Source organism: Ranitomeya imitator, chromosome 4 (assembly GCF_032444005.1).
Source record: "Ranitomeya imitator isolate aRanImi1 chromosome 4, aRanImi1.pri, whole genome shotgun sequence".
In the NCBI taxonomy this organism is placed as follows: Eukaryota; Metazoa; Chordata; class Amphibia; order Anura; family Dendrobatidae; genus Ranitomeya; species Ranitomeya imitator.
This window is the reverse complement of record NC_091285.1, coordinates 228,402,685-228,427,411: the sequence shown is the minus strand read 5'-3', so window position 1 is coordinate 228,427,411 and position 24,727 is coordinate 228,402,685. Positions and strand designations below refer to the sequence as shown.

Here is a 24,727-nt window from a genome sequence, read left to right as displayed (position 1 = left end):
ATTTATTTGCTCGGATTAAGGGGGCTAGTTGGTTCACCAAGATAGATCTTCGAGGGGCGTATAATCTTGTGCGAATTAAACAGGGTGATGAATGGAAAACAGCATTTAATACGCCCGAGGGCCATTTTGAGTACCTGGTTATGCCATTCGGGCTTTCTAATGCTCCATCTGTGTTTCAGTCCTTTATGCATGACATCTTCCGAGAGTACCTGGATAGATTTATGATTGTATATTTGGATGACATTTTGGTCTTTTCGGATGATTGGGAGTCTCATGTGAAGCAGGTCAGAATGGTGTTCCAGGTCCTTCGTGCGAATTCCTTGTTTGTGAAGGGGTCAAAATGTCTCTTTGGAGTTCAGAAGGTTTCATTTTTGGGTTTCATTTTTTCCCCTTCTACTATCGAGATGGACCCTGTTAAAGTTCAGGCCATTTACGATTGGACTCAGCCGACATCTGTGAAGAGCTTGCAGAAGTTCCTGGGCTTTGCTAATTTTTATCGTCGCTTCATCGCTAACTTTTCCAGTATTGCTAAACCGTTGACTGATTTGACCAAGAAAGGTGCTGATGTGGTCAATTGGTCCTTTGCGGCTGTAGCGGCTTTTCAGGAGTTGAAGCGTCGTTTTGCTTCTGCCCCTGTGTTGTGCCAGCCAGATGTTTCGCTCCCTTTTCAGGTGGAGGTTGATGCTTCTGAAATTGGAGCAGGGGCTGTTTTGTTGCAAAGATGTTCTGATGGCTTGGTGATGAAACGCTGTGCCTTCTTTTCTAGAAAATTCTCGCCTGCTGAGCGCAATTATGATGTGGGCAATCGGGAGATGTTGGCCATGAAGTGGGCATTCGAGGAGTGGCGACATTGGCTTGAAGGAGCTAAACATCGCGTGGTGGTCTTGACGGATCACAAGAATTTGACTTATCTCGAGTCTGCCAAATGGTTGAATCCTAGACAGGCTCGATGGACGCTCTTTTTCTCCCATTTTGATTTTGTGGTTTCATACCTTCCGGGATCTAAGAATGTGAAGGCTGATGCCCTGTCAAGGAGTTTTGTGCCTGACTCTCCGGGTGTTCCGGAGCTGGCGGGTATTCTTAAAGAAGGGGTAATTTTGTCTGCCATTTCCCCTGATTTGCGGCATGTGCTGCAAAAGTTTCAGGCTGATAGACCTGACCGTTGTCCTACGGAGAAACTGTTTGTCCCTGATAGATGGACTGGTAGAGTTATCTCGCAGATTCATTGTTCAGTATTGGCTGGTCATCCTGGAATCTTTGGTACCAGAGATTTGGTGGCTAGATCTTTTTGGTGGCCTTCTTTGTCACGGGATGTGCGTTCTTTTGTGCAGTCCTGTGGGATTTGTGCTCGGGCTAAGCCTTGCTGTTCTCATGCCAGTGGGTTGCTTGTGCCCTTGCCGATTCCGAAGAGGCCCTGGACGCATATTTCCATGGATTTTATTTCTGATCTCCCTGTTTCTCAAAAGATGTCGGTCATTTGGGTGGTTTGTGATCGCTTCTCTAAGATGGTCCATTTGGTACCCTTATCTAAACTGCCTTCCTCCTCTGATTTGGTGCCATTGTTTTTCCAGCATGTGGTTCGTTTGCATGGCATTCCGGAGAACATCGTCTCGGACAGAGGTTCCCAGTTTGTTTCGAGGTTTTGGCGGTCCTTTTGCGCTAAGATGGGCATTGATTTGTCTTTTTTCTTCGGCTTTCCATCCTCAGACTAATGGCCAAACCGAGTGAACTAATCAGACTTTGGAGACATATCTGAGATGCTTTGTTTCTGCTGATCAGGATGATTGGGTGTCCTTCTTGCCTTTGGCTGAGTTCGCCCTTAATAATCGGGCCAGCTCGGCTACTTTGGTTTCTCCTTTTTTCTGCAATTCTGGTTTCCATCCTCGGTTCTCTTCAGGGCAGGTTGAGCCTTCGGACTGTCCTGGTGTGGATGCGGTGGTGGACAGGTTGCAGCAGATTTGGACTCATGTGGTGGACAATTTGACATTGTCCCAGGAGAAGGCTCAACGTTTTGCTAACCGCCGGCGTTGTGTTGGTCCCCGACTTCGTGTTGGGGATTTGGTTTGGTTGTCATCTCGTCACGTTCCTATGAAGGTTTCCTCTCCTAAGTTTAAGCCTCGTTTCATTGGACCATATAAGATTTCTGAAGTTCTTAATCCTGTGTCATTTTGTTTGGACCTTCCAGCTTCTTTTGCCATCCATAATGTGTTCCATAGGTCGTAGTTGCGGAGATACGTGGCGCCTATGGTTCCCTCCGTTGATCCTCCTGCCCCGGTGTTGGTCGAGGGGGAGTTAGAGTATGTGGTGGAGAAGATTTTGGATTCTCGTGTTTCAAGACTGAGACTCCAGTACCTGGTCAAGTGGAAGGGTTATGGTCAAGAAGATAATTCCTGGGTTTTTGCCTCTGATGTTCATGCTGCCGATCTTGTTCGTGCCTTTCATTTGGCTCATCCTGATCGGCCTGGGGGCTCTGGTGAGGGTTCGGTGACCCCTCCTCAAGGGGGGTACTGTTGTGAATTCTGCTGTCGAGCTCCCTCCTGTGGTCATGAGTGGTACTTCGGCGGGTTCTGTCTATGGGCTCCCTCTGGTGGCTATGAGTGAAGCTGCTGCTTCTGAGGTTCCTTACACAGGTGACGTGGTTTATCCTTTGGTTGGCTTCTCTATTTAACTCCACTCGGATCGTTACTCCATGCCAGCTGTCAATGTTTTAGCATTGGTTCAGTTTGCTCCTGGATCTGCCTTGTGACCTGTCTTCTCCTGCAGAAGCTAAGTTCCTTATTGTTATTTTTGCTCATTGTTTCTTTGTCCAGCTGGTTATCCTGATTTTGTCTTGCTAGCTGGAAGCGCTGGGATGCAGAGTGGCACCCCGCACCGTGAGTCGGTGCAGAGGACCCTTTTGCACACTCTGCGTGGTCTTTTGTAGGTTTTTGTGCTGACCGCAAAGATTCCTTTCCTGTCCTCTGTCTATTTAGTAAGTCTGGCCTCCCTTTGCTGAAACCTATTTCATTTCTGCGTTTGTGACTTTCATCTTTACTCACAGTCATTATATGTGGGGGGCTGCCTATTCCTTTGGGGAATTTCTCTGAGGCAAGGTAGGCTTTATTTTTTATCTCTAGGGCTAGCTAGCTGTGAGGCTGTGACGAGGCGCCTAGGGAGCGTCAGGAGCGCTCCACGGCTATTTTCAGTGTGTGCGATAGGATTAGGGCTTGCGGTCAGCAGAGCTCCCACATCCCAGAGCTCGTCCTGTATGAGTTTAACTATCAGGTCGGGTGCTCCTAACCACCAGGTCATAACAACGGGCGTCACGTTGCGTTTGCAGAGCCCCTGATGTGGCTAAACAGTAGAAACCCCCCACAAGTGACCCCATTTTGGAAACTAGACCCTGAAAGAAACTAATCTAGATATGTGGTGAGCACTTTCAACCCCCAAGTGCTTCACAGAAGTTTATAACGCAGAGCCGTGAAAATAATGAATACGTTTTCTTTCCTCAAAAATAATTTTTTAGCCCAGAAGTTTTTATTTTCCCAAGGGTTACAGGAGAAATTGGACCCCAAAAGTTGTTGTCCAGTTTCTCCTGAGTACGCTGATACCCCATGTGTGGGGGTAAACCACTGTTTGGTCACACGTCGGGGCTCAGAAGGGAAGTAGTGACTTTTGAAATGCAGACTTTGATGGAATGGTCTGCGGGCGTCACATTGCGTTTGCAGAGCCCCGGGTGTGCCTAAACAGTAGAAACCCCCCACAAGTGACCCCATTTTGGAAACTAGACCCCCCAAGGAACTAGATATGTGGTGAGCACTTTGAACCCCCAAGTGCTTCACAGACGTTTACAACGCAGAGCCGTGAAAATAAAAAATCATTTTTCTTTCCTCAAAAATGATGTTTTAGCAAGCAATTTTTTATTTTCTCAAGGGTAACAGGAGAAATTGGACCCCAGTAATTGCTGCACAGTTTGTCCTGACTATGCTGGTACCCCATATGTGGGGGTAAACCACTGTTTGGGCACACGTCGGGGCTCAGAAGGGAGGGAGCACCATTTGACTTTTTGAATAAAAGATTGGCTGGAATCAATGGTGGCACCATGTTACGTTTGGAGACCCCCTGTTGTGCCTAAACAGTGGAAACCCCTCAATTCTAACGCCAACACACCCCTAACCCTTATCCCAACTGTAGCCGTAACCCTAACCACAACCCTAACCCCAACACACCCCTAACCCTAACCACAACCCTAATTCCAACCCAACCCTAACCCTAAGGCTATGTGCCCACGTTGCAGATTCTTGTGAGATTTTTCCGCACCATTTTTGAAAAATCTGCGGGTAAAAGGCACTACGTTTTACCTGCGGATTTACTGCGGATTTCCAGTGTTTTTTGTGCGGATTTCACCTGCTGATTCCTATTGAGGATCAGGTGTAAAACGCTGCGGAATCCGCACAAAGAATTGACATGCTGCGGAAAATACAACGCAGCGTTTCCGCGCGGTATTTTCCACACCATGGGCACAGTGGATTTGGTTTTCCATATGTTTACATGGTACTGTAAACCTGATGGAACACTGCTGCGGATCCGCAGCGGCCAATCCGCTGCGGATCCGCAGCCAAATCCGCACCGTGTGCACATAGACTAATTCTAAAGGTATGTGCACACGCTGCGGAAAACGCTGCGGATCCACAGCAGTTTCCCATGAGTTTACATTTCAATGTAGACCTATGGGAAACAAAAATCGCTGTACACATGCTGCAGAAAAACTGCACAGAAACGCAGCGGTTTACATTCAGCAGCGTGTCACTTCTTTCTGCGGATTCCGCAGCGGTTTTACAACTGCTCCAATAAAAAAATCGCAGTTGTAAAACCGCAGTGAAATGCGCAGAAAAACCGCGGTAAATCCGCGATAAATCCACAGTGGTTTAGCACTGCGGATTTATCAAATCCGCTGCGGAAAAATCTGCAGAGGACCAGAATACGTGTGCACATACCGAAACCCTAACCCTAACCCTACCCCTACCCCTAACCCTACCCTAACCCTACCCCTAACCCTAACCCTAGTCCTAACTCCAACCTTAGTGGAAAAAAAAAAATTATTTATTTTATTATTGTCCCTACCTATGGGGGACAAAGGGGGGGGGGGGTCATTTACTGTTTTTTTTATTTTGATCACTGTGATAGGTTTTATCACAGTGATCAAAATTCACATTGGAACGAATCTGCTGGCCGGCAGATTCGGAGGGCGCACTGCGCATGCGCCCGCCATTTTGGAACATGGCGGCGCCCAGGAAAGAAGACGGACGGACCCCAGGAGGCTCGGTAAGTATAAGGGGGGGAGATCAGGGTACGGAGGGGCGTCGGAGCACGGGGGGTGTGGATCGGAGCATGGGGGGGTGGATCGGTGTGCGGGCGGGTGGATCGGTGTGCGGGCGGGTGGATCGGTGTGCGGGGGGGTGGATCGGTGTGCGGGTGGGTGGATCGGTGTGCGGGGGGGTGGATCGGTGTGCGGGGGGGTGGATCGGTGTGCAGGGGGGGTGGATTGGAGCACGGGGGGTGGGATTGGAGCACGGGGGGAGCGGACAGGAGGACGGGGGAGCGGAGCACAGGACGGAGGGGAGCGGACCACAGATCGGGGGCTGGGGGGGCGATCGGTGGGGTGGGGGCACAAAAGTGTTTCCAGCCATGGCCGATGATATTGCAGCATCGGCCATGGCTGGATTGTAATATTTCACCAGTTTTTTAGGTGAAATATTACAAATCGCTCTGATTGGCAGTTTCACTTTCAACAGCCAATCAGAGCGATCGTAGCCACGGGGGGGTGAAGCCACCCCCCCTGGGCTAAACTACCACTCTTCCTGTCCCTTCAGGCCGGGTGAAATTACAGTTAACCCTTTCACCTTGCCTGCAGGAGCCCAATCCAGCCATGACGCATATGCTGCGTCACAGGTCGGATTGGCACGGGTTTTCATGATGCATACGCTGCGTCAAAGGTCGGGAAGGGGTTAATGTCAATTTGGGCTGGCGACTGGTGTAAGCGCACCAATGTTCATCTGAAGGTAATGGTCATTCTCATTTTCTTAAATGTTTAACATTGCTATTTACCACATAATAAAAATCCTCTCCATTCTCAAGAACAAATGGATTTAAATTCTAAGATAACTGCTTGCTGCCTAATATACTGGCCACCTCTGCAGTCTATCAGAGAAGGCCAGTTTCCTATGCTAGGCATGCACGCTTGCTTTAGAGAATGCAGGCACTGTTGGATACGGCCTGCTCTTACCAGCGGTAAGCAGCAAAGGAACGTGCACAGTTCTGAGATTTGATAAGTGGAACGATGCAGCTGAATTGTCAATTATCTGGAGCATACTGACCTCCAGGAAGTAAGATGCCGGAAGGCAGGGGAGCGGTGTGCTCCTGAAGAACAATCATGTGACAACTAGTGATGAGCGCAAGTGCTCGCTACTCTAGTTTGCCTAGAATGCCCGAGTGACATGTTCGAGTCTCCACGGCTGCATGTTTCGCGGCTGTTAGACACAAAACATACATTTTTTCTGGCTGTCTAACAGAGAACTCGAACATCCCACTCGAGCACCCGCAATACTCGCTGCATACCCGAGCACCCTAGTCAAACTCTAGTAACAAGCACTTGCGCTCATCACTAGTGACAACCCCATTAAATATATGGAACTGTACTGCTTATGCCATTGACAAGCAGTATACTTTTTTGTGCTTTCCAGCAGAAGACAGCAGATTAGCATGTTTTTGAACTCAGTTGAAAAAAGATATCATGGTACACAAGGCCAATGTATGCTTAAAGGGATGTTGTTTAAATGTCAAATCATGAAGTGTAGAATCCACACGTGACGTGTTGAGAACCTTACCGCAGCACAGCCTTATACTAAAGGAGCTGGAATTGTGTTATGAATCTTGTATTATGTGTGTAGTAATCACAATCTCTGTTTTTGTTTTATTAATGAAGGTCATCAAGCCTTTACGCACAGCCACTTGTCTCGTGTTTATGATTCATTCAGAGCAATTCTTCCGATAACACTTTATGTCTCCAGACAAGGAAATAAATAAGCTGAAAGCATCCTAATAAACAAGTAGCGTCATTATACTTTCTCAGCCACTATTTTGGGGAAAGCACTTGTGGGTATGTTCTTTACATAAAGGTTAATAAAAAGGTGCATATGTCAAAAAAATATTAAACAATTCAAGATTTGTAGTTTATCCACATCACAAAGTGCATCCATTTCACCAACGATCCCTAAAGCTGTGCCCAATGCTTATAGCCGCTAGCACAGAGGCAGGGATACAACCCGTGCATGCTTCCCTCTTATACCCTCCGCTGTGTGATATATTTCATACACTCCCTGACAAATTAATATGTAGATCACCATTTGTCCCATATAGTATTAAGGCATACATGCATTTAGCAAAATCTGTTCTATCAAAACATGAAAAAAAGAGTAAAATTAGGTCTAAAGATCTGTTCACATCATATCTTTTGTGGATCTTTAGCATGTATTCTAGCACAATCTCTGCAGTATAACCAAGATGTAATCATTCACCTTTATGGACTGGATGTATGGCAAAAGAGTGACATACACAGGTACTCTAACACACAACTTTTTTTTCACTGCATTGTATATTATTGCCAACTACCCTTTATAATACGATTGCATCCCCTAATGAAAAAAAAAATACAGCATTTCTTAACCTAATATGCACAACGTTAAGGGGGGTTGTCCATTACTTGGGCAATTACTTCTGAATCACTGTTTTTCCCCCAGTACAATAATAACAATTCCAACAGTCTGGGCACTTGCTCTCCAGGTAATTGCATGACACTGTTATGTCATGCTATCACTGTGACCAATTATCGCTGGCTTCACTATCTTCTCCTACAGACACAGACAATCCGAGGAAGTGAGCACTGCGGCTGCTCTTTCACTTCCTTATTTTTTGCTGGGAGAAACTTAGAGATTCAAAAGGGGTTAAGTATACCATTTCAAAGAAAACTGAACAAACCGTTGCTCATTTCGGGTTAGGTGTCAAGTTGCTGTTTCTGCTAAAAGATATCTTGCTGTATGGTGCTGCGTAGGAAATGCTTCCTAGAACCCATTTTGAATTATATATATATATATATATATATATATATATATATATATATATATTTGTTTTATTTTTTACAATGGAAGTTTTTGGCATACATATGCAACTATATGCGGTATAGTTGCGTGTGTAGATTTTTACAATGTGTATACAGAATATACAACCCAAACATGGTGATAATAGAGTTTTATACAGTTAGAACAGTTTTATCAGCAGTACTTGCTTTCTTAGATTAATAGATGCCAACATCATTAGTTTAAAGAGAACCTATCACCAGGTTTTCGCCAAATAAAGTAAGGCGAGCACCTGTATGCCTTCTGTTACAGCATTCTAGAATGCTGTATGTATGTCCCCAATGTGCTCTGTATAACAAAAAAAAAGACCATTTATTATATTCACCTACGGGTGGTCCGCTCCGATAGGTCTCACTGGTTTTGATCTGGCTCTTCCATGTCTTCCTGCGATCTATGTCCTTCTTCTTGCTTCGTGTACATGACGCATCCTAGGTCATCCACACAGTGTCCTCTATGACACTCCTGTGCAGTCGCACTTCTGTCTGCCCTGCTGAGGGCAGAGCAAAGTATTGTAATGCGCATGCGCAGGGAAAGGATAAAGAGCACCAGCGCATGCGCACTGCAGTACTTTGCTCTGCCTTCGGCATGGCAGACAGAAGTATGACTGGGAAGGAGCACAATGGAGGTGTTATGATGCGGTGGTTTAGGAGCAACATGGAACGAGCTCTGAAGGAAGTGGTATCTGTGCTGACCGCAGTCCCTAAGCTCAACAGAACACTAGAAGTAGCCGTGGGATGCTCCTAACTCTCCCTAGGCACCTCGTAACAGCCTTAGAGCTAACTACCCCTAAAGAGAGAAGCAGGAAAACTATCTTGCCTCAGAGAAAATCCCCAAAGGATAGATTAGCCCCCCCACAAATAATGACTGTGAGTGGAGAGGGAAAAGACATACACAGAATGAAATCAGAATGAGCACAGGAGGCCAGTCTAGCTTGATAGATAGGACAGGATGGAATACTGTGCGGTCAGTATAAAACACTAAAAAAATCCACACAGAGTTTACAAAAAATCTCCACACCTGACTAAAGGTGTGGAGGGTAAATTTGCTTCCCAGAGCTTCCAGCAAGACAGAATAAATTCATACTAATAAGCTGGACAAACATAGAAAGCACAGAACGGATAAGTCCACAATCTGTGGACAGAAAAGAGCAAGCAAGAACTTAGCTTTGCTGAACTGGTCAGGATAACAGGGAAATCCAAAGAGATGTGAATCCAACCAGGAACCATTTACAAGTGGCACTGGCTGAAAGATAGAGCCAGGCACAAGTAGCCGAGCAGAAAAGACGATTGTAACAACTCTGCTGGCATCACGTCATGGCCTCACATCTCTCACACTATCTTACCCACTGCTCCAGGTCATGATGTGGTTTCTGTTTCATGCCAGCTCCATGTTCTGTGTCTCTGCTCTCTGCATGCCTCATGGCTATGTGTATAGGGGGCCGGCGCCTGAACTCTCTGGTTCTTATAGGAATCAGGTGCATCTGTCTAATCAGTTCCTGACCAATTATCAAGAAGCCTCCTGTATATAGTGCAGTTCCACCCTGTCGTCTGGGCCTGTGCAATGTGTTTGCTCAGTTAGTGTTTAGCTTCTGAGTTTGCCAGGTCTTGCTCTGAGTTTCTCCCTCGCTGGAGGCTTTTCTCTGTGCTATTGCCTTGATCTTGTTGTCCGCCCTCCAGGAGGCAGTATATCCTGGTCCCTGTGTCTTTGTCCCTGTGTCTTTGTCCTTGTGTCTTGTTCCTTTGCCTTGTCTGTACTTAGTCTTATCTCTGTCTCCTTGTCTGTGGCTTCCTTCCCTGCTGTGTCTTTCCTTGTGTTCTCAGTCTGCTTACACTCCGCACTCTTGCGGCTCTGCCTGCTCTGTATCTTGGTAGCTTTACCGCTGCTCCGCACTCCTACGGTTCTGCTCCGTTCTACTCTGCTCCGCTCCCGTTGCTGCAGAAACCTCTTTCTGCAGTTCCTCTCTGCAATTCTTGCTGTTCCACTCTGCTTAGCTTCTGCAGTATCTCTTGCTGCAGCTTCTCTCCACATTCTTTGTGGCTCTGCTCAGCTTTTGTTGCTACGCTACCTCTTGCTGCTTTTCCACTCCTATCTGCAGTCTTGCACTCCTCTCCTGTGTGAACAGGTCCCTACCTGTTTCTTCATACCTCATTCCTTTCTGCTTGTTTCCTTTCCTGCACCTCCTGTGTGAACAGGCCCCTACCTGTTCCTCCAAACTACATATCTGTACCTGCACCTCCAGTTTGAACAGGCCCCTACCTGTTCCTCCAAACTACATATCTGTACCTCCACCTCCAGTTTGAACAGGCCCCTACCTGTTCCTCCAAACTACATATCTGTACCTGCACCTCCAGTGTGAACAGGCCCCTACCTGTTCCTTCATATACCACATCAACCAATCCTGTGTTCCTGCCAGTCCTGCCGTTCCTGCCCTGCCTTCCAGTCCTGTGTTCTCTGCAGTGCCTCCCAATCCTGTGTTCCTGCCAGTCCTGTGTTCATGCTGTCCTAGCCAGTCCTGTGTTCTCTGCCGTGTCTCTGCCAGCCTACTCGTCTGAGTTCCAGCCGTGCTCTTCTGCCAGTCCTGCCTAATGCCCGCACCAATCCTGGTGTTCCTGTCTCCCAAGTGGGATCAGCAGCCACAGCCAGACACCACCCTGGAGTAGCACCTGGCAGCTGCCTGCTGCACAAGCCTGACCTCACCATCAGAGGCTCCAGTGAAAACCCAGGCAGCTGTCATAGTCACGCCCCTTCCAGGGTAGTCTGGTTTGTGGCACAGTGGGGCCACAAACCCCCTGAGCTCACGCCCACCAGTCAGGGCGTGAGCGTGACAGTTTGCACAGGCCATGGCCTCCGCTGTATCCCATGTCCTACCGCTCTCAGAGCATGATGAACTTTCTCTCTACCAGTATGAGCAAGCTGAAGAATTTGTTCCGCCCTGTGTCGTTCCAATTGAGACCTTGGGCCAAATGATAGTTTCAAATGCTCTCTACAACCAACTTCTGGCCTATGAGGAAGAGCACAACCCAGCAGACCCACCTAGGTTCTATGGGAATCCAGAGGAATGCCAAAGCTTCCCGGAACAGTGCTTGCGCTACATCCTGCAGAATGCAGCTTGTTTTCCCTCTGACCTGATTAAGGTGGGCTACATCATGTCCTACCTAGCAGGAGATGCTTTATTATGGATTTGTCCCCTCTGGGAAGCAGGGGATCCTATCGTCATGAGTCTTGGGGCCTTCCTGGTGGCCTTCCGTAAAGTCTTTGACATGCCTCGTCCTGCTGCTCCTGTGAAGTCTTCCCCATCTATATCCGAGAGGCGCTCCAGACGGGCGAAACCCGTGAAGAAACCTCCACATCAAGCCATGACCGTCTGTGACCCTCCAGTTCCTCTACCCGTTAAAGCAGCTACTCAAATAGAACCCAAAAAGACTGTCATGAGTGGACTGGCAAAGCACCAGTCTAAGACCAGTCGTAGGAAGGGCTTACTATGTCGCTGCTGTTGTGAGGGACACCTGGATAGCCTCTGTCCAGGGGATCTAAAGCTCCAAAACCTCGGGCCAGTAGGAGAGACTGCCCTTGGTGAGAATAATTCCCTTCCGCTAAAGTCTGTGTCTGTTCCGGTGCCTTGTGGGAGCTTCGGCCCTGCAGATATATTCAAGCTGCTAACCAGACGGAGTCTAAATGTGGTTCCTGTTCCACTACTCCAGAATCCTGTGAAGGTGTTTGGTGATGCTCGAGCCCTACTTATGAACAGTCCAGTGTTGAAGGGACAACTACAGCTCCAAATCGGAGCATTATATGCGGAGAAATTTGTTTTCCACTTGTTGACCAGTCCGCCCGTCGGTCGTTCTGAACCGGATACTCTGCTGCCCGTTCCGGCCCGAAGACCCAGCGTGGTTCTGCGTTTGGAACTATCAAGTCTCCAGAAGTTTCTTGTTCCTAAACTGCAAGGTCAATGTACAGTGTTGATATCTTCTCCACCTAATCAGCTGGCAATTGAGTCACAGTGTGCTGACCTCACTGAAGTAAAGGAAGCAGTGGCATCCTCTCCGCACACCTCCAGTGACCAGTTCCCAGGAACATCCCTGTCACTTAAAAAATTTTCCCTGAACTTTGGGAAGAAGATGCTTCCTGTAATGATGCCTTCAGATTCCATGTGGCAGGTGGATGAAGAAGTTGAAGCTGAAGCTCTTGCATCTCTGTTCTTCACCAATCCGGAGGAAGAGATGGTCCAGTTTTGTCTGAGTAACAAGCTGATGGGGCTTCCTGAATGTATGCCTTCTGCTTCCAAGTGGCTACTTGATACTAAGACTTTCTCATCCTCTAATCTTGAAGAGCAGGTCCAGTTTTTTCAGGGTACCAGGCTGAAGATGTTTCCAGTATGTATGCCTCCAGTTTCCATCTGGCTATTTGGTGAAGATCCCAAGACAGAAGTATTCTCATCTCTGCTTCCCACCGGTCTAAAGGAGAAGGTCCAATTTTCTTGTAATGATGGGCTTAAGTTGGATCCAGTAAATGTGTCTTCAGTTTCCAAGGAATCACATTATGTTGTGGTCAAATCGCAAGCTTTCAAGTCCCTGCTTTCAATTAACCAGGTGAAAGAAGTCCTGGCCCTTCTGTGTGGGAACCTGATCTTACTGGACTCAAAGAGACTGGGCAACCTGAGATCTCTAATGTCTCATATACCTCATTCTACCAGAGGAATGTTGTGATGGATCTGACTATGTGTGCTCCTATCCTTCTTCTACAAGTTATTCTGGCGGGCTTGAAGAAGAGGGGCCGTAAAGGGGGGGGGGGGGTACTGTAACAACTCTGCTGGCATCACGTCATGGCCTAACATCTCTCACACTATCTTACCCACTGCTCCAGGTCATGATGGGGTTTCTGTTTCATGCCAGCTCCATGTTCTGTGTCTCTGCTCTCTGCATGCCTCATGGCTATGTGTATAGGGGGCCGGCGCCTGAACTCTCTGGTTCTTATAGGAATCAGGTGCATCTGTCTAATCTGTTCCTGACCAATTATCAAGAGGCCTCCTGTATATAGTGCAGCTCCACCCTGTGGTCTGGGCCTGTGCAATGTGTTAGCTCAGTTTGTTTCTTGCTTCTGAGTTTGCCAGGTCCTGCTCTGAGTTACTCCCTCTCTGGAGGCTTATCTCTGTGCTATTGCCTTGATCTTGTTGTCCGCCCTCCAGGAGGCAGTATATCCTGGTCCCTGTGTCTTTGTCCCTGTGTCTTTGTCCTTGTGTCTTGTTCCTTTGCCTTGTCTGTACTTAGTCTTATCTCTGTCTCCTTGTCTGTGGCTTCCTTCCCTGCTGTGTCTTTCCTTGTGTTCTCAGTCTGCTTACACTCCGCACTCTTGCGGCTCTGCCTGCTCTGTATCTTGGTAGCTTTACCGCTGCTCCGCACTCCTGCGGTTCTGCTCCGTTCTACTCTGCTCCGCTCCTGTTGCTGCAGAAACCTCTTTCTGCAGTTCCTCTCTGCAATTCTTGCGGTTCCACTCTGCTTAGCTTCTGCAGTATCTCTTGCTGCAGCTTCTCTCCACATTCTTTGTGGCTCTGCTCAGCTTTTGTTGCTACGCTATCTCTTGCTGCTTTTCCACTCCTATCTGCAGTCTTGCACTCCTCTCCTGTGTGAACAGGTCCCTACCTGTTTCTTCATACCTCATTCCTTTCTGCTTGTTTCCTTTCCTGCACCTCCAGTGTGAACAGGCCCCTACCTGTTCCTCCAAACTACATATCTGTTCCTGCACCTCCAGTGTGAACAGGCCCCTACCTGTTCCTCCAAACTACATATCTGTACCTGCACCTCCAGTGTGAACAGGCCCCTACCTGTTCCTTCATATACCACATCAACCAATCCTGTGTTCCTGCCAGTCCTGCCGTTCCTGCCCTGCCTTCCAGTCCTGTGTTCCTGCTGTCCTAGCCAGTCCTGTGTTCTCTGCCGTGTCTCTGCCAGCCTACTCATCTGAGTTCCAGCCGTGCTCTTCTGCCAGTCCTGCCTAATGCCCGCACCAATCCTGGTGTTCCTGTCTCCCAAGTGGGATCAGCAGCCACAGCCAGACACCACCCTGGAGTAGCACCTGGCAGCTGCCTGCTGCACAAGCCTGACCTCACCATCAGAGGCTCCAGTGAAAACCCAGGCAGCTGTCATAGTCATACCCCTTCCAGGGTAGTCTGGTTTGTGGCACAGTGGGGCCACAAACCCTCCGAGCTCACGCCCACCAGTCAGGGCGTGAGCATGACAACGATCAGTGGAAGCAGCTGCTGACAGCTAAATCCAAGGAGCAGCCATACCACTAGAAACCACAAGAGGGAGCCCAAGAGCAGAACTCACGAAAGTGCCACTTACAACCACCGGAGGGAGCCCAAGAGCGGAATTCACAACAGGAGGACACTGTGTGGATGACATAGGATGCATCATCCACACAAAGCCAGAAGCAAAATGGCAATTGCAAGAAGAGAGGAGGCACTGGATCAACACCAGACTGCCCCATAAGTGAGCACAACAAAAGCTATTTTTGTGTTATACAGAGCGCATTGGTGACATATAGACAGTATTTTGGTATGCCGTAACAGAGGGCTTACATGTGCTGGCCTTACTTTATATGGGAAAAACCTGGTGACAGGTTCCCTTTAACAATACCCAGTGAAAAATCCATTCATGTGGTTGCTTTTGGCACACCAAACAGAAAATAATAAAAGGGGAAAAAAAATCAAGAACTTGTGATTCTGACTTTAAACTCTTACCTTTGGAGTAAACATGTGTCGGATGCCATCAACTGAGCCATTTAAGAGCAAAGCTCGCACGAGGAAACACGTTAGAACCACATATGGAAAAAGAGAACTGAAATACATGACCTGGGGAACACAAATACAGAACATGTTAGACCATGTCACAGTCCTATTCTAGTTTTCATGGTCTCTCTTACTGAGATTGTTGTGTGTTATGATGTTATTCATGCCAGCTAGCTGTCCTGCCTGGGCATGAGTAGGCAGGGATCCCTGGAATGGTTGTCATGTCCATGGGAACATTAGGCGGACCAGAGGAATTGACTTTGAGGACCCACACCTGTACAAAACATTTTAACCTCAGTTCCCCATGATACCTGCAGCTCTGATGTCCTTCAATGCTGCTCAAAACATTTATAATACAGGTTCTTGTCGTACTGCGTTTTTCCTTCCTTATTTGTATAGTGTAAAGTTATGACAAATGCCATACTGTGGTATCAGTCATTCAAGGGACTTCATTGAGCTATTGCTCTGGTAAATGATGGTCTATGGATGCCAAAGATGAATGATGAAAGACCCTATGGAAAGGAGCTGAATGTACACACAGGTTGCAGCTCTCAAGACATGTTTAACGTTTCATGGGTCCATAAAGGGGAACCCCAGCTCTAAACTGCCCTCTTGGAGTCTACTAGGACATCTGCTGTGTTAGCGCTCCCGCTTTGGTGGACACAAGCCTTCCATGTACTACATGGATGACCATTCATCAGAATGACTGCTGTCAGCCACTGTAGGAGCCATGACTGACTGGCGTTACCAAGGGCGGCATACAGAAGTGACAGATGAGCCTAAAGGGAACAAGTCAGGAGATTATTTTCTGGGTGAACCACAGGCAGCACAAATAAACAGGCTCCCTCATTACAAGCTACTACTTACTACTCCAAAATGACGTGGAACTTCAGAGAAAACATACAATTGTTTACTAGTGAGCCAGGAACAGGAAGAAGAGTCAAGGGGCGAGGGGTGTCCTGGTATCAACTTCTACTCGCTTGGCTCAGGTTGATTGACATGTCTCTTTCGACATAAATAGGGAAAGACTTGTCGAACTTAGCACCGCACAATAGAGTGAAAAATAGCGGTTTGTGCCAAGAGAACTTTTACCGGTATTGCAGCAGCATGAATCTCTTGACAAGTTCCCTTTATTTCCTAATTCAGTAAGAGTTTTGCTTACTTTTTAATACTTTGGTTTCATTTTTTACCATTTCCAGATCAGCATGCTGTCTGTAAATGGCCATATTCATATTTACATTCAGACGCTGAAGAGGTTTACTAATTCTCAAGAAATATTAGGGAAGTTGTAGCTAAACTTTGCAGTTAAAGGGTTATTCCTCAAAATGCAAGTTATCCCCTATCTGTGGAAAAGAGGATAACCTGCTGATTGTTGACCACCCCAGCAATGGACCACACCGATCCCAAGATCAGGGCTCTGGAATGCCAAGAACGAGGCTCTGCAGCTCTATCCAGAAAGTGCACATGATTGGCCTCTGAGTTATTCATTGTCTATTAGACTGCCTGTAAAGCGCTCAGCTATTTCCTGATGTTCCATAGACAATGAGTGTAGTGGAAGTCGAGCACTGGCACCTCTACTCCATTCAGAGCACCAATCTCAAGATTACTGGGGACCCCAGCAGCTGGACTTTCAGCGATTGGCAAGATATCCTTTATCTTATGGTGATAACTTGTTTTTTTTGGTAATAACCTTTTAACCCCTTTAATACAAGTTACTTGTGAATCTTATTTGTGAAATGGGTTTTTGATAAATTCCATTTTGCTTTGCCTAAATCAGATACACCCTCAACTGCATTCTATGATGTGACAATGAAAGCAGTTTGGAAAACACGAAGGCTCTAAAACTGGGTTAAAACACTGAAAAGTCGCCAAGTTTTTGTGCAACAGGGAGTTCACCAGAAGTGTTGTAACTTTTACCATTTACACACAGTTTCAGGCAGCTTCACCAAAATTTGTGTAGTTATAGAGGAGTCAGGGCAGGATGGAGCTTGGATACGGCAGCCTGCCAAATTCATCAGTAGTGGCAGCATATACACTGCTCAAAAAAATAAAGAGAATGCTAAAATACCACATCCTAGATATCACTGAATGAAATATTTCAGTTGTAAATCTTTATTCATTACATACTGGAATGTGCTGAGAACAATAAAACATAAAAATGATCAATGTAAATCACAACTGATATCCCATGGAGGTCTGGATTTGAAATTATACTCTAAATCAATGTGGAAAATCAAATTACAGGCTGATCCAACTTCAGTGGAAATGCCTCACGACAAGGAAATGATGTTAAGTTGTGTGTGTGTTGCCTCCATGTGCCTGTATGACCTCCCTACAACGCCTGGGAATGCTCCTGATGAGGCGGCGGATGGTCTCCTGAGGGATCTCCTCCCAAACCTGGTGGTGCAAAGTGACATTGGTGGATGGTGCGAGATATGATGTCCCAGATGTGTTCAGTGGGATTCAGGTCTGGGGAGCGGGCGGGCCAGTCCATAGCTTCAATGCCTTCATCTTGCAGGAACTGCTGACACATTCCAGCCACATGAGGTCTGGCATTGTCCTGCATTAAGAGGAACCCAGGGCCAACCACACCAGCATATGGTTGCACAAGGGGTCTGAGGATCTCATCTCGGTATCTAATGGCAGTCAGGCTACCTCTGGCGAGCACATGGATGGCTGTGCGGCCCACCAAAGAAATACCACCCCACACCATTACTGACCCACTGCCAAACCGGACATGCTGAAGGATGTTGCAGGCAGCAGATCGCTCTCCACAGCATCTCCAGAGACTCTGTCACGTCTGTCACATGTGCTCAGTTTGAACCTGCTTTCATCTGTGAAGAGCACAGGGCGCCAGTGGCGAATTTTCCAATCCTGGTGTTCTGTGGCAAATGCAAAGCGTCCTGTAAGTGCAACCCCCATCTGTGGACGTCGGGCACTCAGACCATCGTCAAGGAGTCGGTTTCTAACCATTTGTGCAGACACATGCACATTTATGGCCTGCTGGAGGTCATTTTGCAGTGCTCTGGCAGTGCTCCTCCTGTTCCTCCTTGCACAAAGGCTGAGGTAGCAGTCCTGCTGCTGGGTTGTTGCCCTCCTACAGCCACCTCCATGTCTCCTGGTGTACTGGCCTGTCTCCTGGTAGCGCCTCCAGCCTCTGGACACTATGCGGACAGACACAGCAAACCTTCTTGCCACAGCTCGCATTGATGTGCCATCCTGGATGAGCTGCACTACCTGAGACACTTGTGTGGGTTATAGAGTTCGTCTCATGCTACCACGAGTGTGAAAGCACAACCAACATTCAAAAGTGACCAAAACATCAACCAGAAAGCATTGGTACTGAGATGTGATCTGTGGTCTCCACCTGCAGAACCACTCCTTTATTGAGTGTGTCTTGATAATTACCAATAATTTCCATCTGTTGTCTATTCCATTTGCACAACAGCATGTGAAATTGATTGTCAAACAGTGTTGCTTCCTAAGTGGACAGTTTGATTTCACAGAAGTTTGATTTACTTGGAGTTATATTCTGTTGTGAAATGCTACTTTAGTTCATAATTAGAGCAGCATTTCAGGCGAGGCACATAAAGGCACACAACATAAGTAGTGCCAAATTCATGTGGCATAGCATATTCCTGTGAAGGATTTTGGTGCATATTATTCATGCATGCCTTTTATGAAGATTGGCAAGTGCTAATGACCAGGCCATCATTTTTCTGTATACTTTGCATATTTTATGCTAATAAGAATTGTATATTGCATGATTTGCAACATGCTGCACATTTTCTGGTAACAATATATGGTAATCTCAATATAATTACAATAATATGGAACTAACATGGTTTCCCCCTGCCCCTTTTTATGAACCTATAAACCGATGTCAGTACATGGAGGATGTCTCCAGCCTGCTCATATATACTCACTTTGCCTGAAGACTGAATGCCTTTGATCATAGCGAGACACACCATTATCCATGCCGCTAGTAAGCACAGAGTCATCTTCCAGTTGAGGCCTCCACCTTCTGTGATTGAATTGGAAATATTTAATGCCTCTCTGTACCAATAGTAAGTAGTTGCAGAACTTTTTTCACATTCAGGTTCAATATCTGTAAAACATTAAAACTGTAGTATGAATGGTATGAATTCTTCTAGGCGTGTAACACATAAGCTTACAGGTGTTTGCAGTTATTTAAACCTCACATAGCGCATAATTAGCCCCTTATTAACGGACTCAGAGAGGTGATAAAAATGGCGTATACTGAGAGAAGAAGGCCCTTGTGCAAGAACAGTAACTGGACCCTTTGCAGTCCAGTAGCTCATCATAATGCATAATTTCAGCTACTTTGGAGGTGGTAGTTGATCCCCTTACTTCTTGGCCCCCTGTACAGCTGCCCTGGTTGCACCAATTATATATCCCCTACATTATATTATGGCATCTGCTTTAAGATAAAAAAAAAAAAAACTGTACAGGATATATCTAAGCCTGGTGTCTATAGGCAACTAGAATGCTGTGCCTTAATAGAAACCTGTCATGTGAAAAATTACTAATAACCTCCAGGAGCGGGGTTAATATGCAGGTTATTGGCGTTCTGAACCTGCCCGGCGCACGCACTTAGAGCCCCGCTGTGAGAGGAAATGAACTTTATCCCCCAACAGCGTTCAGTGCTTAGTCACGGGGGAGGTGGCAGCAAGGGTACAGTCTGTGTATAGAAAACAACAGCAGTAAACATGCCCCCGACAATTACTAATGCTGAGCTGCTGTCAGTTTGTGGGGTGTGGCTGCCGCCGCCGCTATCTATACACAGACAGACTGAACCCGCCCCGTGACTGAAATCCAATCCCTGACAGGAGAATAAAGTTTGTTTCTTCCTGGCATCGGGGCTCAAAGTGCGGGCACCGGGCTGGTTCATAACGCCATTAGCCTACAATTTAATCCCATATTTGCAGGTTAATACCTTTTTTTCACGTGGCAGGTTGCCTTCAGGAGGGTTGCCAAAAAGTAACTATATAAAAAGTAATGGTTTGGTGGACAGCGACAGACTCTGTTCCAAATCGTGGTTTTTGCTACATAAATGCTGGAGATTTACCACAGATTTCACCATTTGCATGAATATTTGCATCATAAACTGCTGTTGATTGTCTCTTTAGCGTATGAAGGATAATTCATGAAGGCTCTTCCGCTATGTTGGTAGTGAAACGTTCAGATCATTTTCTGACCAGTATATCCACTGCTCATCCTACCCATGAGAACTTACCCTTAATATCTACGCCATGGGATGCATTTTAATTAGTGATGAGCGAATATACTCGTTACTCGAGATTTCCCAAGCATGCTCGGGTGTCCTCCAAGTATTTTTTAGTGCTCGGAGATTTAGTTTTCTTCGCCGCAGCTGGATGATTTACAGCTACTAGCCTGCTTTATTACATGTGGGGATTCCCTAGCAACCAGGCAACCCCCACATGTACTTAGCCTGGCTAATAGCTGTAAATCATTCAGCTGGGGTGAGGAAAACGAAATCTCTGAGCACTAAAAAATACTCGGAGGACACCCGAGCGTGCTTGGGAAATCTGGAGTAACGAGTATATTCGCTCATCACTCATTTTAATCCAAGTAAATAATAATATGTTAATATCTCACAGGTATAAGAAGCATTTTTCACCAAAGGGCATTGGTCCCAAGGCAGAGGATGTTGGAAGGACTGTGAGAAATAAAAGAGACTCCATCCAATAATGACATTGTAGTAGAGAGCCACGAACAAGCAGACCTGTAAAACAGAGTAAGTGTATGAGTCCAAATTTATGGTTAGTAGTAGAAATAATACGTTTGCAGCCCACAACATATCATAAGTTTATTGCCGTCCATGTTCCAATGTGACCCATGGACTGAAAAACGACCAATGCAATACATATCATACTACAGTGTAGGTGGTATGCTACCACAGAGCGTGAGGGTTCACATGCCATATCATCCTCTAGATAATGTCCTGATGATGAATTGTTTCCTAGATCCTTCTACACCGGAAAATAAAGCAGTTTTAATCATTGTTCCACTTTCACTACAGGAACTTTCCATTTAATCTAAACCTATTTTACTACTATGTGACCAGCTTATGTAATCAACTGAAATAACTTTCCCTGCACATTTCTTTGTGTTAATCTTCTCAAATTAAATTGATAAAGATATAAATTTTCTCATCATCAGTTAACTAAGGGTTCGTGCAGATGATCATATTTTTGGTCCGAGTGCGCTCCGACAAAACATCGCACTCTGACCAATCTTAGTCTATGGCACCATACACATGTCTGATTTCTTCCTCGATACAAGTCCGCCCGATGACAAATTTGCATTCCATATTTGGATCAAACTCAGTTATGCACGTCAATAATTCTCTGGAAAATATCTCCTGCATGTGGGTGACATCTGAGTGCAGTCTGATGTTCACACACTGACGGGAAAAAACATTCTCCATCTTCTCTATTCTATCTTCTCATCATCCGAGAGAATCAGATCACACTCTGCTCATACTCGAAATCATGGTGTGATTAGCATCGGCCCGATTCTCAAGGATGAGGGAAAATATGGTCCTGTCACCCTAACCTAAGACTATAGGGGGATAGAATATAAATAGTGGAGAAAATGTTTTCTCTTCCGAATACTTATCTACTGACTATTAGCCATTGATAACAAGCTGATCCCAAGTATCCTCCTGAACGAGCGATGCTCTTTATATCCACTCTGCCCTCCGGACCAAAGATCAGGATTCTGAACAATGAACCCTCCATTAACCCATAATTCATTATTAGGGCATACAACTATGGGTTTTCTAAACCAGAGGACCCCTTTAGTAAAGGTGCAAACTCACATGACTGTGTAACAACAAATGGCCATCAGCATGACTGCATGCATCAGTAGTCGCAATGCAATATTTGAAGTGCATGACATTGAAGTGGACAATTAGACATCCTAACTTATGTCATTAAAGGGATTGTCTCCAATCAGTTATACTTAGCTATCAGCTCAGGTATGTAGAAAATAAGTTAGACTTTCCCTTTGCCAAGTCCAGCGAGGTATATCCGCCTTTCATCCGACCCCTGTGGATTGGCTACAGTGGTAACATCCTACCAATAGAGCTGCAGCCAATTTTGCGTGATTTAGATGGCAGGAGCTGCTGATATCAGTGATTTGTTGCAGTATTATCGAAGTGATGTCACCGCTGCAGCCAAACAGATACTGGGCCAATGGCAGAGCCATCTCACTGGACTGAGGAAGGCTAAGTATAGATCTGTTTGTTATTTTATACATAACTGAGTCTTTGAGCTAAAAATATTTCAAAGTGGATAAACTTATTTCACTTAAAGGGGTTTTCCACTACTAGGATAATCCCTTCTTAAACTTACTGTTTGGCCTGATAAAATAATAAAGCCTATACTCTCCTCCTGTGCCGGCACTGTTCCAGTGCTGTCAGCACTCGCGATCCTGGGGCTGTGATGCAATGGAATGACACATGATGCCCGTCTCCCAATCAGTGCTGGTGTCACTGTCTCCACCTTTGGAGAAACTGAACATGAAGAGGGAGTCCAGCATGTGCTGCAGCCCCGGCTTCCTCTTCATGTTCAGTTCACACGTGACGCCAACACAAATTGGGCGCCAGCGTCACGTGTCACAACACACCGTCACAGCCCCGGAGAGTGCAAGTGCCGGCATGGGAGGTGAGTAAGGGCTTTAAAATTTTATTGGGGCCAACATTTAGTTTAGGAACTAGTTGTTCTAGTTGTGGACAATCCCTTTAAGAAAAACAAGCCTGAAATTCAAACTTTCTATGAGAATGATGCATGCACATCTCATTATTCATTACTACATTTATATTTTTCAGCATAAATCCCAATCATATGTGTAGCAGGACAATTTTTCTTGGTAGATAACACATTGATAACAATAAAACTTAAATGTATGGTATGTCCTAATTATTATGCCATTTTTAAACTATGCCAGCAATCCAGTTCTTCTAGTGGGAACCCACATTGGTATGATTTTAAGTAAAACGTGGTGATATACACTACCGTGCAAAAGTTTAGGGTCACTTAGAAATTTCCTTATTTTTTAAAGAAAAGCACCGGTTTCCCAATGAAGCTAACATTAAATGATTCAGAAACACACTCTATAGATTGTTAATGTGGTAAATGACTATTCTATCTGCAAACGTCTGGTTTGGAATGCAATATCTTCATAGGTGTATAGAGGTCCATTTCCAACAACTATCACTCCAGTGTTCTTATGGTACTTTGTGTTTGCTAACGGTGTAAGAAGACTAATGGATGGTTAGAATACCCTGGAAAACCCTTGTGCAAATATGTTAGCACAGCTGAAAACAGTTTGGCTGATTAGAGAACCTACAAACCTGACCTTTCTTTGAGCTAGTTGAGAAACTGGAACATTACATTTGTTGGTTCCATTAAACTCTCAAAATAGCCAAAAAAAAAGAACTTTCACGTGAAAATCGACATTCTATTCTTGTTCTTAGAAATGAAGGCTATTCCATGCGAGAAATTGCCAAGAAACTGAAGATTTCCTACAATGATGTGTACTACTCCCTTCAGAGGAGAGCACAAACAGGCTCTAACCAGAGCAGAAAGAGAAGTGGGAGGCCCTGCTGCACAACTGAGCAACAACACAAGTACATTAGAGTCTGTAGTTTGAGAAATCGATGCCTCACAGGTCCTCAACTGGCAGCTTCATTAAATAGTACATGAAAAACACCAGTGTCAAAGTCTACAGTGAAGAGGCGACTCCGGGATGCTGGCCTTCAGGACAGAGTGGCAAAGAAAAAGCCATATCTGAGACTGGCTAATAAAAGGAAAAGATTAATATGGATAAAAGAACACAGACATTGGACAAAGAAAGATTGGAAAAAAGTGTTATGGACAGAAAAATACAAGTTTGATGTGTTTGGATGAGACAGAAGAACATTTGTGAGACGCAGAACAACTGAAAAAATGCTGGAAGAGTGTCTGACGCCATCTGTCAAGCATGGTGGAGGTAATGTTATGGTCTGGGGTTGCTTTGGTGCTGGTAAAGTGGGAGATTTGTAAAAGGTAAAAGGGATATTGAATAAGGAAGGCTATCACTCCATTTTGCAACGCCATGCCATACCCTGTGGACAGCACTTGATTGGAACCAATTTCATCCTACAACAGGACAATGACCCAAAGCACACCTCCAAATTATGCAAGAACTATTTAGGGAAGATGCAGGCAGCTGGTATACTATCTGTAATGTAGTGGCCAGCGCAGTCACCAGATCTCAACTCCATTGAACTGTTGTGGGAGCAGCTTGACCATATGGTGCGCAAAAAGTGCCCATCAAGCCAAACCAACTTGTGGGAGGGGCTTCTGGAAGCATGGGGTGACATTCCTCCAGATTACCTCAGCAAATTAACTGCTAGAATGCCCAAGGTCTGCAATACTGTAATTGCTGCAAAGGCAGCATTCTTTGACGAAAGCAAAGTATGAAGGAGAAAATTATTATTTCAAATAAAAATCTCTTTTTTCAAACCTTGTCAATGTCTGGACTAGATTTTCAATTCATTTGGCAACTCATTTGATTAATAAAAGTATGATTTTTCATGGAAAACACAAAATTGTCTGGGTGACCGTAAACTTTTGAACGGTAGTGTCTAGCTCTGTGGAAATTAATGGTTCTATATGAGTACATAAAATCTGTAAATAAAAAGTAGATTCATACTATGACGTTTATGAGGGAAACC

At 45.7% G+C, this 24,727-nt stretch overlaps 1 protein-coding gene across 1 annotated transcript in view; it reads right to left on the bottom strand.

Moving 5' to 3' along the window:
- SLC6A15 (solute carrier family 6 member 15) overlaps window positions 1-24,727 on the bottom strand; it is a 69,458-nt gene that overhangs the window by 28,771 nt on the left and 15,960 nt on the right. Inside the window, exons 4-6 of the mRNA XM_069764401.1 lie at window positions 20,602-20,728; window positions 18,888-19,069; window positions 14,914-15,024 (exon numbers count right to left, since the gene is read on the bottom strand). Of these exons, the coding sequence (XP_069620502.1) occupies window positions 14,914-15,024; window positions 18,888-19,069; window positions 20,602-20,728 (420 nt within the window). The remainder of the gene's footprint in view (window positions 1-14,913; window positions 15,025-18,887; window positions 19,070-20,601; window positions 20,729-24,727) is intronic.